Source organism: Centrocercus urophasianus, unplaced genomic scaffold, assembly GCF_019232065.1.
Source record: "Centrocercus urophasianus isolate 14NV4802_14NV808 unplaced genomic scaffold, USGS_Curo_1.0 seq_10, whole genome shotgun sequence".
NCBI classification, from domain to species: Eukaryota; Metazoa; Chordata; class Aves; order Galliformes; family Phasianidae; genus Centrocercus; species Centrocercus urophasianus.
This window is the reverse complement of record NW_024884142.1, coordinates 98,767,698-98,782,704: the sequence shown is the minus strand read 5'-3', so window position 1 is coordinate 98,782,704 and position 15,007 is coordinate 98,767,698. Positions and strand designations below refer to the sequence as shown.

General features: G+C 43.1%; 1 protein-coding gene across 1 annotated transcript in view; it reads left to right on the top strand.

The window, feature by feature from the left end:
- Positions 1–9,898: 9,898 nt before the first annotated feature.
- Positions 9,899–15,007, top strand: part of XDH (xanthine dehydrogenase) — a 40,378-nt gene continuing 35,269 nt past the window's right edge. Inside the window, exon 1 of the mRNA XM_042822037.1 lies at positions 9,899–10,106. Within this exon, the coding sequence (XP_042677971.1) occupies positions 10,053–10,106 (54 nt within the window). The 5' untranslated portion in view covers positions 9,899–10,052. The remainder of the gene's footprint in view (positions 10,107–15,007) is intronic.

Sequence of the window (15,007 nt, the reverse complement as noted above, 5' to 3'; positions counted from 1 at the left end):
TGGGAAGCTCCAGAGGCCTGGCCATAGCTGTAGATGAGGTGTCTGTGTGAATGCTGTGACCTCTGTTGGCCTCAGTCTGTGGACATACTTGCACAGCCGGTCAGTGCCCTGTTTGGACTGGGTACACTGACCTCAGCAGTGCGTGGGACTGCCTGCCTCCAAGAGCCCTGTGGTCTCGGGTTCTTGTGGAATTGTTCTGCCCAGACTGAAGGCTGCACTGCACAAGAGGCTGCAGAAGACTCTTGAAATCATAGAATCATAGAATTGCTCAGGTTGAGAAGACCTTATAGATCATCAAGTCCAACCACAGCCTAACCATACTACCCTAACTCCAACAACCCTCTGCTAAATCACGTCCCTGAGCACCACATCCAAATGGATTTTAACCACATCCAAGGGTGGTGACTCAACCACCTCCCTGAGGAGCCTATTCCAGTGCTTAACAACCCTTTCTGTGAAGAAGTTTTTCCTGATATCCAACCTAAACCTCCCCTGGCACAACTTGAGGCCATTTCTCCTTGTCCTGTCACCAATGAGAAGAGAGCAGCCCCGCTCTTGCTGCAATCAGTTTTCAGATATTTGAAGAGAACAATAAGGTCTGCCCTCAGCCTCCTTTTCCCCAGATTAAACAGCCCCAGTTCCTTCAGTCTCTCCTTATAGGACATATTCTCCAAGCCCTTCACAAGCCTTTTTGCCCTTCCATGGACCTGCTCCAGCACCTCAATGTTCTTTGTGTACTGAGGTGCCCAAAACTGAACACAGTACTCGAGGTGAGGCCTCACCAGTGCCGAGTACAGGCAGGATGACTTCCCTAGTCCTCTCATCTCTCCATTCCTGATACAAGCCAGGATGCCATTGGCCTTCTTGGCCACCTGGGCACACTGCTGGCTCATGTTCAGCTGACTGCCCATCAGTACACCAAGGTCCCTTTCCATCAGGCAGCTTTCCAGCCACTCCTCCCCAAGCCTGTAGCACTGCCTGGGTTGTGACCAAAATGCAGGACTCAGCACTTGGCCCTGTTGAAACTCATACCTTGGCCCATCGATCCACTCTATCCCTCTGGCAGATCAGCACTTCCAAAATTACAAATACAAAATAGGCCATTAAATGTGCTTTTGGCTTCTTGGTGGAAGAAATTTCTAGACCTGTTTTACATTATAACTCATTTGATAGCTCTGCTCAGGGAATGTCAGTGACCTGTAATGAAAGTTGCCTGCCTGGGTTTTTCCAAGTATGCGTTTAAGCCTATTAAACATTAATGATGGTGATGTCTGGAGTAACTTCTTTCTCTTGATGAAAGTGAGTTTTAACGCGTTGTTGTAACTCAGCAACCAAGTGTCAGCTCTTCATTCTAATGACTCGCTCTTCTAAATCAAGGATGCTTATTGAAAATGTTATGTGAGATGTGGGTTGAATAGATCAGCAATTTAATAATTGTGAGACGTCCTTCGTATGGAAAGACTAGAACAGAGATGCTGAATTTGATGATATTTTTCAACTGGAAGGCATTGCGGAAGGCTATGAAGTCTCACCAAGTAACAGTGGTAGTTTTTTCTGCAGTTAAGGAAATGAATGCTGTCAGTTGCTTAATAACATTTAAATGATCAAACATTACTGTGATTAGTCAGTTCCAATTATATGGAAACAATTGTTTGCTTTGTGGACAACGTTTGTGGAGGTTTGTGCGTGTACTGTCAATACATCCAGAACAAGATGCTGGAAGGAAGGATTTCCAGAGACTTTTTAGAATGAAAAGCATACGAGAAAATTATCCTGCTAGATCATAAATTGGAAGGAGAGGAAAAAAGAAAAACCCAACAAGTTATGTGCATTACTCTTCCTGGTTTATCTCTATTGCCAGATTTTACATCCCTTTCAGCTTTTGCAGTGGAGCAAATAGAGCAAATAATCCATTTCATGGTGTGGGTGTTTCTGTTGTTGTAGCTGAAGTTCAGCATTAGTGATGCTTTCTGTTGAAATCTGAATGAGTGACTTTTAAGATGTTTTATTTTTTCAGTCCTGCCTAGGATTTCTATTCTTTAACTCAGATCTTATGCTACGTCTATGTTTCTCAATGCTTTCCATCTTCAGGATAAAAACTGGAGAAAAAAAAAAAAAAAGGGGCATTCAGGTTGCTGAATTGTTCTGAATGTCTGTGTAATACATCCCAGTTGCATAAATGGATTTTGTAATCCTTTGCCCTGTTGCTTGCACGGTGTGGGTTAAGTTAATTATTTATAGCTTACTGGAGTAGCCATTGAAGTGCCCCATGCAATGCAGGAGGAGTGGAACCTGACAGGAAGCCATCCTACTGCGACTCCTCAGTCAGGGTAGGGCCAGAAGAGTGTAACTGAGAGAGGTGCCACAATTTAGATGTGTATTTTCCTCCTGGAAAAACAAATTTCATATTGCCGTTTGTTCCCTTGAGCAACTTTTCTTATGATCATCTCTCTAGTTTTTTTTCCCCCCAATCTTCTGGTGGTTACGTGACCTACACACATCTCATGGACCTTCCGCAAGGTGTTCTAAGAGTACCCAGTGAGGAGACTGTATAGTCATTAAGGCTGGAAAGGACCTTGAAGATCATCTAGTCCAATCATCAGTCCATCACCATTCTGCCCGCTAACCACATCCCTCACAGTCTCAGGCTGTAATGCAGAGCTGCTAGGTGGCATGCCTGAAACAGAGATAAGAGCAGGGAGATCACGTTGTGCTCAGGGTAGCGTATATTGTACGTAGTTTATGCCTAGCATATATTATAGCTCAGCTACACTGTTCAAACAAGCAGTAGGATACGTGACTTATTTTCTTGTTCCTGTATGTATGAGAGAAAACTTCATAAATTGCAGAATGGTTGAGTTGGAAGGGACCTCAAAGCCCCCTGAGCCCAACCCCTGCCATGGGCTGGCTTCTCCCCACCAGCTCAGGCTGCCCAGGGCCCATCCAACCTGGCCTTGAGCATCTCCAGGGATGGGGCACCCACAGCTCGCAGGGCTGGCCGTGATACTGCAGATGGACTGCACTTAAACTCATCTCCACAAAGCTTTGGTGCAGTGGAGCTGCCATCAGCGGGCAGCCAGCCCTATCTCACAGCTGTGGGGCTGCAGAGCAGGGCACGTGAGGAGAGCAGCCTGCTGGGTCCTCCTGGCCATGCCCTCACCAGGCACGTGGCCCAGGAACTCCCAGCCCTGCTGCTGACCTCTGTGGCTGCCCGGCTCTGGCCGCTCCCTCTCCTCGCCCAATGGGGATGTGCTTTTTGCGCTGCTGAGTCAGGCTTCCATTGATCAGCAGACCCTGAACGTGGAATCTCGTGGGGTTTTTTTTTTTCCTCTTTTTCCTTTCATTTATCCTGAACATTGTGTCATCTCTCTGCATCCAAGGTCCAGTGACGTCAGTGTGGATAGGAGGTCAGGGACAACTAGGGTTTTCTTATAAGAAATGTTGACCTGAACGCATTCGGGATGAGGAACCTGAGAAATCTGAATTGAGAGAAAACGCTCTCATAAATTCAAAGACGACATCAATAGTGGCAGAGTCCTTGCCCCCAGAAGTGAGGGGATTCCTTCTTATTCCTATATTTATACAGATTTTTCATTAGTGGTTTTAATTTAAAAAGCACCTCTCTGAAATACGAAGAAGAGGTGTAAGTAATGATGAATTAAACCTCTCAGTTTGTGTCTTAGGATGTAGCAGTGCTATTTGAGCTGAGTGGTTGTATTCACTATAGATCTTTACCTAAACAAGATGTGATAACTGGAACATCTGCCCATTTTGATAGCAGGTAATGCTTTCAACTTTCCTGCTCCTTGAGCTCCATTGTGGAAGAAGGTGCTCAATAGTTCATTCTTGTTCTGGAAAATGAAACAAAGCCTTTCTATGAAAATTGGTAGCATCGTGTTGTTTTTCATGCCTTTCAGGTCCATGTGGAGAAAACAGCCTGGTGTCTTTGCTCCTTTGCTGGTCTTTCTCTGACACTGCCTCCTTTTGCTTGGGCATCCATCCTATGTACTGCAAAGAAATTATGTCCACGTTGTGTTTCAGCCAACAGGTTCTCAGTGAAACCAAGGAGTGGTTTCCCACCAGGCAGAGTTTTCCAGAGAGCACGTGGTGTTTGTTTAACTTATCTTCCACTGAGTCTGGTGAGAAAGGGGCTCAGTGTTTTTCTGTTGCAAATTCAACCCTTGGTGTCGTCACCATTTGTCCTGCCAGGTTGTCTAATTTGGCTGTACTGCAGTTATTTCTCCTGTAAGATAAGGAAAAACTCGAAACCTCGTATTCTGTTATCCATGTAAGCGTGATGTGTGAAAAGGCCATTTTTTTCCTTAGAACTTGCCTTTTAAGAGTCATATAGAGATTTATACAATCAAAATATTGTAAAAGGTAGGTAAACCTTAGATAAAGTTGGACGCCCTTTTAGTCCAAATATTGAATCTTCCCACAGAATAGGAGGGATTACTCAACGTATGACTCCAATAGATGGATCTAAATGGGAGCTTGAAGGACAGTTGGTTAAGGTCCCTATCTCAGAGGAAAGACAAATATGGCAAATGAATCCTCTTTTTGAAGAAAAACGTAGCTTCCAGAAGAGAGTGCTGTGAAAGGGAAAATGGTTTTAAACTGTAAGGGGGTAAATTTAGACTAGATATTGGGAAGAAATTCTTTACTGTGAGGTTGGTGAGACTGTGGAACAGGTTGCCCAGAGAGGTGGTGGATGTCCCCAGAGGTATTAAGGCCAGACTGGATGGGGCTGAGAGCAACCTGCTCTACTGGGAGGTGTCTCTGCCTAATGGGAGTTTGGAACTAGATGATCCCTTCCAACCCAAACCATTCTATTCTGTGATTTATTGAAATCTGTCTACCATTGCATCTGGCTGTTTATAAAATGATAATTATCATATATCCCACTGCTCCTCCACGTCCCCTCTAGACAAAGCAGGTACAGACCAGAGGAACAACCACGTGCTAGCAGAACACCTGTAGGGTGAAGGAATGCCAGCCAGGGATCTGCACTGTGTTCTGAACCAGCAGAGACCACCAGACCAGAGCCTTTTTCTTGGCCCATTCTTGTAAATCACAGTCATGGTAAAAGGGCTGTGAGTACAGAACAACTTCAGGAACACGTGGAGTACGTGAGTGTATGTTAGTATTAGTTGGCAAGTGCAATAAATAAATTCACTGAAAGAGATCTCATTAAAACTTTTTGTCACTCACAACTGTGAAATGGGATGTGATGTTGCAAAATGAACAAACTTGAGATGATGATTAAAAATCTTTCCTCTGTGATTTCATCCTATTGTCTTTTTTTTTTTTTTTTTTAATATTGCAAACTTTGTGGTATAGAAGCAGAAATTTCTCTTTTCGCATGTATTTTATTGTGGCAATAAACCAAAGACAATGCCATAACTCTCACAGATTAGAAATGTTGGAGCTTTTATGTATGGAACACAGTTTAGGATTGGCACCACCATAAAAGTAAAGAGAGGTGGATTTGAAATTCTGCATCCAACTCTTCTGTGCGGATATTTATGTAGAATGTCTTACACATTGTATATAATAATATATAAATCTTTTAGTGTCCTTAGACAGATTGATTCACTCTGATTTACTTTGGTCACTTAAACTTTTGATGCTTTGACCAGATTTGGTTTATCTCCTGGATGGATTTTTGAAGAATGACTGTGAATCAGCAGAAACCAGACAGAGGTGTGTTGGAACACTCCTGTCTTGCAAATGGCAGAGACAGAAGAGATAGGCTGCTCGATGTTTTCTGCTCACTGCTGATATCAATTAGTGTAATCCCAATGTTGTTAGCAATTAGGGCACGTTTCCTTTGTCCTGGGGAAAGTTCTTATATTCTTATATACCTCTTTGTTCCCTATCTTTTATTATTGTTTTACTCAAGTATTTTTCCAAGCTGGGCGTGGTTAAAGCCCAATTTACTGTCTCAATTAGTGAGGCTGTTAATCACGTTTACATCCAAGATGCATCATCAGCATTCTGCTGGAAGCACAGGCATATCTGCATTGGAGAAAAGCATTAGTCACGCTGGGTGTTTTATTGCAGCAGGCCTGTCATTCATTTGCTGTTGGCAAATCTCTCGTAACCTTATTTCCCCTGCCTGAATTTTGTGAAATAGCCTCCTGCCAGCTCGTGAAAATGTTCGGAATTGTTGAGTTGAGATAGAAAACAAAGCAAGATATTAAAAAAAGAAAAGCAAGCGTGGGAAACCATGTGATTTTTAAAATAGGTAACTATGCCAGGTCAAAAGGGGGATAAGAGTTGCTTCAGGCTTGTTGTTAGGTGATACAAGTGGCTGTCATAGTAAATGATGTGGGATCTCTAAGTTCAGTGTGCAGAATAGGAAGAAATGCAGTGGAAGGAATACATCTTCATACTCCTGAAACTAATGAACGAAGAGCCAATTACCTTCAGTTCTCAAGAATTTGTTTGGAAGCCACTTAGATTAATGTAAGACTTCTGTTCAGTGCCTTCCAGATAGCTGGACACAAAGTCTAAGACGCTGCTGTCATTGATAAATGAGGTGCTTTTTATCAAATATATCAAGTAATTAATGTAATTAAGAGTTTCTTTACTGAGTACGCCGTGATCCATAGGCATGTTTAAGATGCACGTAACTCCAGGCTCTATGTACAGTCAGCTCTCTTTCCTGTCCTAATGAAATAGTGTTGGGAATACAAAAGGTTTTTCTTAGTTGTGGTTGAGGCTGTGGAGTACTGGGAACACGACTCAAGAATGTCAAGTTGTTTTTTGGAGAGGGATCACAGGCTTTATATAATAATAACTGAAATTTCAGCTCTCGTAATATGTGTGTAACATCCTATTATCAAGTTTGTAGGCTGTTCAAGGCTCATCTCGAAAGCAGATAATGTTTCTTTAATGCACTAGTTCTTTCCAAGGCTTGTTCTTCAGCTTTACTGCCACGTTTATGACAAATCTAATTTTCACCTTCAATGACTTGTGTTCAGCTCATAGCATTTGCTTTTGTGTCAACACTGTCAGTGATTTTGCGGTGGAACTTCTTCCTTTCTGCCCATTGTACACTGTTTGTTACTATTACATAGTGGCAAATTAATTAAGATGGGTTTGTTTTCGATCAAGAGAAGCGCAGGCTGTCTCAGGGATACAAGCTGAAAGTGAATGGCAGTGAGATACACAGGGCAGCCAGAGGACTTGTGGAGAACGGCCAGATAGTTTAGGGTGGTTTATTAGACGTAAGTTCGCATGATGCAGTATGTAGGTTGCTCCAAAAGTAATGCCTCCTATTTATTTCCGTGGAAACTATAGCAGATACAAAGAGCACAATAACACTATCTGATAGAGAAAACTCTCAGCTACAAAACACCATTTTTCAACCTAGTCACTGTCATAAGTTGTGTGTTTTCACCGCAGATGAACAAGCAAGCTGTGCTTGTAAAAATCCACACCAGTGGAGCTGACCCACTGTTTCTACCTGTTAGTTATTTTACCAGATGGTGGCCCAGAAGTTGCAAAGTGTTAGCTCATGTGTGTGTGTGTGTGTGTGTGATATATATGGGGTATCGCACTAAAGCACTGGCCTGGGAATTTCTTCTTTTCATTACCAAACCTCCTGACGAATGCCTCTATTGACTTTTCTCCCATTTCTCGCAAGAGTAACGTGCAAACAAAATAGCTGACCTCCTCGCTTCTGTTTTAATCCTTTTCCTTCATTATCTCTGATGTCTGTTTGCTGTATTTTCACATGTTGACTTAATTCTGGTGGTGAACTCCTTAGGCAGGGATGGAGTTTCCATGTTTCATCATATTCGTTGAGCCGTGCATTAGATCACTCACAGAACAGATCACTGCATTCGCAACAGCGGATCTGCAGGATTAAGCAGTCAGAATGAGAAAAGCTAGCTCCTTTATTTCTGATAACGCCATAATGCATCCACTACTCTCTGAGCCTCTTCTCTGAGAAGTGAGTGAGATGGGGGAATTCTGGGCTTCCAAAGCAGACCTGACTTTGAGTTGTGAATGGACAAATGGGTGATTGCTGCAATGGGAAACCTGCTATGCTTTCCCTGGCCTCTAAAACAAAGTACTGCTTTGCAACCGGGTTGCGTGTTTGGCTGATGAAAGCTTTATGTATTCAGCTGGCTCTAAGGGATTGCTATGCTAATGGCAATGTTCTTACACTACAGAAGTTCGAGGGTTGTTTTCACTTTCTGCACTGCCATTTCTGCCAACCAATTCTGTGTTATTTGTAATGGGTTTTTCAAAAAGGGTGAAGAGATTTGGGTAACATCAGTCGGTGTGTTCCAGTGTTAAATTTAGAGGACCTGGAAAGTACCAGTTCTAGGTGTTTCGGTTCTCTGTCTGTAAAACGAGCTTGAGAGAATGGTATTCTGCAATTAGTGGCATGGGAGATGATGTCTGAAGGTGTACATACTCGGTAATCTGTGCATCAAGAGGAATACACCTCTCCATTATGTATACAGCAGATTGATGGGGCCAGAAGCAAACCTTATAGTGGAACATCATAAGATGCTGTGTAGTGGTGTAGGAGTGGGGGACAGTTTAGCTGTAAGGTATTCACTATAGCTGGACAGAAACACTGCAGATGGGATTCCTGAGACAACAGATGACACGGCTACAGGCATTCGTTAAATCTAAGAGCAACATCTTGCATTATGGAAAAATACAGGTGAGGAATTTAAGTTAGATTTTGATGTTAATGCCATAATGGCTAGTTGCCTTAAGATTGTGGTTGTGAGTAATAATTGTTAGTTAAAACATTACTGAACTATTTAAATATGTTAAGCTTGTGTAGACTAATTTTGAGATGGATGCTTGCTGTGTGAGGGTAGTACTCCCATAAATCTGCCCCCTGCTATAAAGCAACAGAAGAATTCTGAAGGGAAGTGCCACATTTTCAATGTCCTCACTATGCTCTGGGAGGTGCCAGGCAGCAGGTGTCAGCACTGTTTCAGCTATGCACAGGTTCACTGCAAGCTTGGGTCAAGGCAACCGGCGTCAAACACGGGTTTGCTGTGAGCTGTGCTTTCGGCAAAGTGAGTGTCTAAAGTGCTTAGACAACGACTGGCACTTGCTGTAAAATAGCTTTCCCCAGGGGACAGACGGATAGAACACGTGAGATAAAGATAATTTGTATATTGTCTTTGCTCTGACACGCTCCCAAAGCACTGAAGGAAAGCGCTTTAAAAAAATAGTGATTTAATTAGCTTTTGTTGTCTCGTGAATTGGCCAGGTGTTGCTGCCAGGAAGATGTAGTTATCTCCCAGGAATTTTAAGCTAGGAAGCAATTTCTACTAGTAAGCTGAAGGTGGGAATGGAGGGTGCTGAAATCAGAATGGAGCAGGTAGGATTAAATACCGTGCTAGGAAATCACTGTAAGATTTTGGAACTGTGCAATTTTGTGGTGTAGTTTTAAGCTGGGGCTAAGAGACTGCACATCTTGTTTGTGAAAATGAAACGTGCTGTCTGAGGAGCTTTTCTACAGGCATGTGCCCTCAGGAGAGGCTGCGCAGTGAATGCCAGGTGAATGGCTATGCACACAGAAAGGGAAATGGTTTTTTTTTTTTTTTTTTTGGTCAATATTCAGTAAGAAAAGGTTGGGAGAGCACTCTAATCCTCCCTCGGCCCCTGCCTTCTCCCTACAGGTTGCACTGCATTCCCACAGGCTGTGAGTTCCTGGCACGGATGCAGAGGCACGCTCCTCTTCCTGCAAGCTTGGCAGTGTGGTGTGAAGGCAATGCAGCTGAATTGTGATTTGAGCTGATCTATTGCTATATTAAGGGGCGGGCCACGTTGCTCTTTCCTTCTCTGTCACTGCTGCTGCAGAAGCACCAACCAAAAGCAGCTGGCACGCCTCCTCATTGGCCCTTATATAATATGGGGTTTTGCAGGGTGCTGATGTAGAACTCAAGGCGTTCTTGAGACAGGCTCACACTGCTTGTCCTGTTGCTGGTGCTCACTTTCCTACCAAGTTAGGGCTGCTCTTGGAGGGTGACCTGTGGTCTCATTGGGGTGAATTTTGGAAGGTGTGCGGTATGGCTCCAGCTGAGACAGGGGATAAGCTTGTTTTCTTTGTGAATGGTAAAAAGGTAAGGAAGATTCCAGCTTTCTGCTTGGCTTGCTCCTGGGCTGTGCCTGATTACTTTCTTTTTCTAGTTGGCTTTTTCACCTCTGAAGTTTTCTAAGACCAGCACAAATGCTTCTGTTGCTTTTAGATATTAAGTTGTGAGGACTATTTATTGCTTTGCTGAGTGGCTTTTCTCCCCTGTTTGACCTTAGTTTGTGAAACATTCAGAGAGCAGTACCTCTCTATAACCTTCATTTTACATTTGAAATTTGTTGGCAATTACCTTTAAACAAAAGGTGCAGTGGCTTTAGTACAGACACTTCTACTGGAAATCTTTCAATAAGACCTAATAACAGATCTGGAAAAAGTAATTCAGTTGAGAGCATACATATAATTCCTATGCTCAGTAAGTAATTTTGACATCTGTTTTCTAAAAGAGATGCAAGTAAAATACTCATTCCATTCCCATTTAAGAAGCTGGCAAACCCTTCACAATCTTAACCCCATTGACTGACGCTCTTTTGGATGCACTGAAAGTCACCCGCATCACCTACTGATGATTACCAAAGGAGCTCTGGTGCCCACAGGAGGTGGCTGTCCTCTGGGAACCTTTGGGCAGTTTCTCCCAGGGCACCTCTCTGAATTAGCTTTCATTTCTTTAGAGGGTAACACGCTGTTCTTATTTGGCTCTAAAACTCTACCTGCTGCCCTGCAGATCAGCACAGGACTCCTATCAATTTTGCTTTTGTTGAACTTTCCTGCTAATTTAGTCATGTGTAAACGTGGCTAAGATTGTTGCTACAATTAGGGTGTATTAGTTATGAATTTGAGTCCCAGGATAAGTTGGAAATAGAGCTTTCCAAGGCATTCAGCATTCAGTGTTTGAGGTTCTCCAAGTATCCAACTATTAGCTGAAGAATGAAATGTATGTAGTATGGATTACAATTTCATTGGAGGGGTCTTGAGTGCAACACTGATGTAGAAGTCAACCCTGGTTCCGAGCTTCTGTAAAGAAGGGGACAATTCCTGAAGCTTTGATTGCACAGTTCAGCATGGCTCATGTGTCAGTGTTACCTGACTTATCAGCTGCTAGCTGCTTCTATAGGGAGGCAGAAACTCAAAACTTTGCATTAATCATGACTAGCCAATTGAGTTTGGTAACTGGCTCATGAAGTGGTGGTGTAGCATTCATCTGATGAATTTTCTGCAGTGACAGGGGTGTGGGTGTTGTACCATTAATTTGTCTTGTTCTCTTACTGTGAAGGCTTCAGTGATCTCCATGAACCCAAATTTTTAGAGGGTGAATGGGGAGATTTTTTCAGTCTTGCTGTAGGGAATTGCCACAGATGTGGCAGTGCAGAACCAATACAAGCAAAGTATGCTGTCTTGTATTCTTTTTCTGGTACAACCTAATGGAAGAAAATTGTTCTCATGCCAGCCCTTCTTCGATTCAAAACAAGCATGTCACTGGTGGCATATATGAAATTCCTATATACAGGCATAGTGAGTACTTCAACATTGTGAGGATGGGAGATGACAGATGGGTTGTAGAAAAGGCCATCCTCCTGGTGCAGATTAACATATGGAACTAATTTACTAATCAGTAAAGCAGAAAAGACTTACCTGTGCCAAGAGGGTTATGTGAGAGTCCTATGGATGTGGCACTGGGGGATGTGGTCAGTGGGCATGGAGGGAATGGGCTGGGGTTGGGCATGGTGATCTTAGCAGTCTTCCAGCACTAATGACTCTGTGGTTCTATGTATGGTGAGGCACAGAATGGGTGGAAGAGCAGTATCAGCCCTGAAGGCTGACAGCAGAAACCAACCGGTATATGCTGTCCTCTATCTCTTTTTGTGCCCTGAAGTTTAGGGAACTTGCTGTGAATGACATCTCTGCTTGTGATTTTCAGCACTTGTTATGAAACCACAGCTCTCTGTTCGCAAAACTCTGCATTGGAGCTGGCCTTGTGCAGGTACACGCCGAGGTACACCTCGGCGGTCCTTGGTTAGGGAAGCAGCGGGAACCAGTGAGGCTACCAGCAGCACCAGCTCCTTCCACACATTGAGGCTGTCTCAGCATCCTTCCCTGTTTGCATGTGGGACCACAGTGCTAGCAAGGAAGGAAGTTCCAGCTGATCAGAGAGAGGAGAGGCTTCCCGGGTTGTGCTCCTCCCTCAGCCTCCAGTGGCATTTATTTCCTGTTTCCTTCATTGTTGTGCTACCAAAGAGGCTCGAGTTACGCCTCCAGCAAGTGCAAGTCCAAGAGGAAGAACTGGACTTATTTGGCTATCCAGTACGTGGCAACAGGGATTATGTAATGAGAGAGGTGGGGGGAAGTCCATGGAGGATGCTGCAGAGACAGCAGGTGGCAAGCTAGGGTACGACTCCATCCACCTGAGTCCTAACAGCATGCTCCAGTCAATTTGCTGGAAAGAATGTGATAGCATGGCCAGTGGGAAAGCTCACTACTTTATGAATCTGTGGCAGCTTGGCATTGTTAATGGGTTGCTGATATTCTGTAATGGCACAAACCAGCGTAAGAGGTGGTTGATAAGATAGAGACTTTCTTGATGGTTAATTCTACTTTCACATTAGCCCAGTCTATAATATAATATCAAGAAAAGTCTCCTCAGAGCAGCTGAGCATACTTCACATTCAGGGTTGTTTATTTTAAACACCTGTTTACTTCACTGAGATTGGCACACAGCTAATGCCAAGTTGGTGCCTGGAATATTATGGAACACAACACACGCGTAGCAGGATTGGAAGTGAATGATCTTGAATGTCTTTTTCAACCCAAGTCATTCTGTTACTCTTTATGTATATACTATGAATACAGTTTTCCTCAACTGACAAGTCTGTCTCACACAAGTTGCATGCAATTTTAGTTAAACACACTGTATATTTGTATTTTTAACCCGACTATTAAGAGAAGGTCTGTGTGGGAATCCACATTAGAGGTCTTTCAAAGCCTTTCTACCCATGGTCACAGGTGGAAACAGCTGAAATTTGGGATTTTGGAGCTTTGGAACCCTCTGGATCTTACATACACAGTGAATTACAATTTTAAGTGAGTTGGTTTAAAGCAGAATAAAACATTCTCATGACCAATAGACTTACATCGTGTGGCTATGCTCAGATTATTCATTTATGTTCTAATCCTTCTCCCTGGTAAATGAATTTGAAACCTCTAGCTGACTTCAGGAATGCCCTTTCACAGACTGCAAGGTCCTCAGGGACTTTTACAGCTGACCAGCCTGACCTGCTGTTAAAACCTTCCACCTTCTGTTCTTGCCTCTAACAGACAGGAGTTGTTCAGAAAGAAGTCTGTTTTCTCATTTACAGGCAGTAGCTGATGCAATGCTTAGCTTGCTTTTGGTCAACTGGGAAAGTTAGAGTCTTCCTTTTTGTTCTTTCCAATATCAGTAATTGGACAAGGTATAGGAATGCTAGTTTAGATGCTTTATGCTCTAATGACAGTTACCTGAACTGTTGTTCTCTGTTGCTGCGTGGGACAAAACAACCCATCTCAAAGCAGAAATAGCAGACACACAGTTTTGAGTTCACTGCATTGCACCCAGTGCAAACCAACCTGCTGCAAGGCACCTCCTGTCATCTCTGGTAAATGACTGATGTGTCTCTGCACATCCTCAGTTCTACGCAGGGCAGGAGCAGAGGACTGCTGCCTCTCTGTGCATCTGCTCCTCATCTGGTTGGACTGAGAAATTTTTAAGTGAAAACTGTTCATTGAGATCCAAATCTTGCATGTGAAATCATGAGGAAATGGGCTCAACACCTCTCTGGAAAAGCCCACAGAATGCAAGAGTGTGGAGTAAAAAATGGATGCATAGTGCAAACATAGCAATGCAGCACGAGTTTATTAGAGGTCATTTGAAATCAGTGCCCTCAGAACATTTCCTAACGTTAAACAAATTGGCATTTGATTAAAATTTAAGCTACCATATGCAGAAACATCTACAACTTTAAATCTGTCAAAATGTAGCCCTCAGTATGATTTGTTTTACCAAGGCAGACGTTGATTCAAAAAGCAACAATAACAGCAAACCAGCAGCTTAGCAAAGAAGAAATCTTTCTTTAATAGCAGTATCCAAACAAGTTGGTCCTAATCTTGCTGAAGACAATGGGTATAATTCAGCTTCCTTCTACACAGGAACACTGAGGGAGTTGAGCAAGAACTGTCTTGATGGATTAGATATTGAGCTATGAATCATATTGTTCTGGGCATCAGACAAGAGGAGCTGTTGTCCCCACCTATGAGGTTTTAAAATATTTTAAGAACAAATCACAGCAGGTGAGTGTAACAAACCACTTGGAAGGAATGGTGTGCTGAAGGACAGAACATGCATCAATCCCAGTGAACAAAAGGCAGGAGAAGTATAAAGTTTCTCTGTGTCATCTGTAAGAGAGACTCATAAACAAATATTGCCCCAGCAGGAGTGTGAGTGCAGAGAAATTGAAATTACTCCATGCTCTCGTGTGTGAGATTTAGTCTAATCCAGACTGTACTCCAAACTCTTACCCCTGGGCTCTCTGATCCCAAGTCTCTGCCAGCTCCAGTGGAAGGGTTGTGACTGAGGCATAAAACCGGGCTCTTAGTTGGAATGGGATATAAGTGTGGATTATCGTGACACTTTTCTGCATAGTGGGAGCCACTTTTTGATAAAGTTGTGCAAAGATTTGGTTCTGATGGGATTTAACACATACTTAAGGACTTCACTAGAAGCGTGTGTAGCTGAGTGGTGAAGTGCTTTGCTGAATGAAGATTTAGGCTTATGTTTCATTTCTTACTGAAAACTTCCTGACAAGAAGCCGTTTGGCCAAAACTTTCCATTGCTTGGTTGGAGTACTTCATGGAGTGCTTTTGGAAACTCTCAAGAAACATTCTTGAGACATTTTCTTAGAA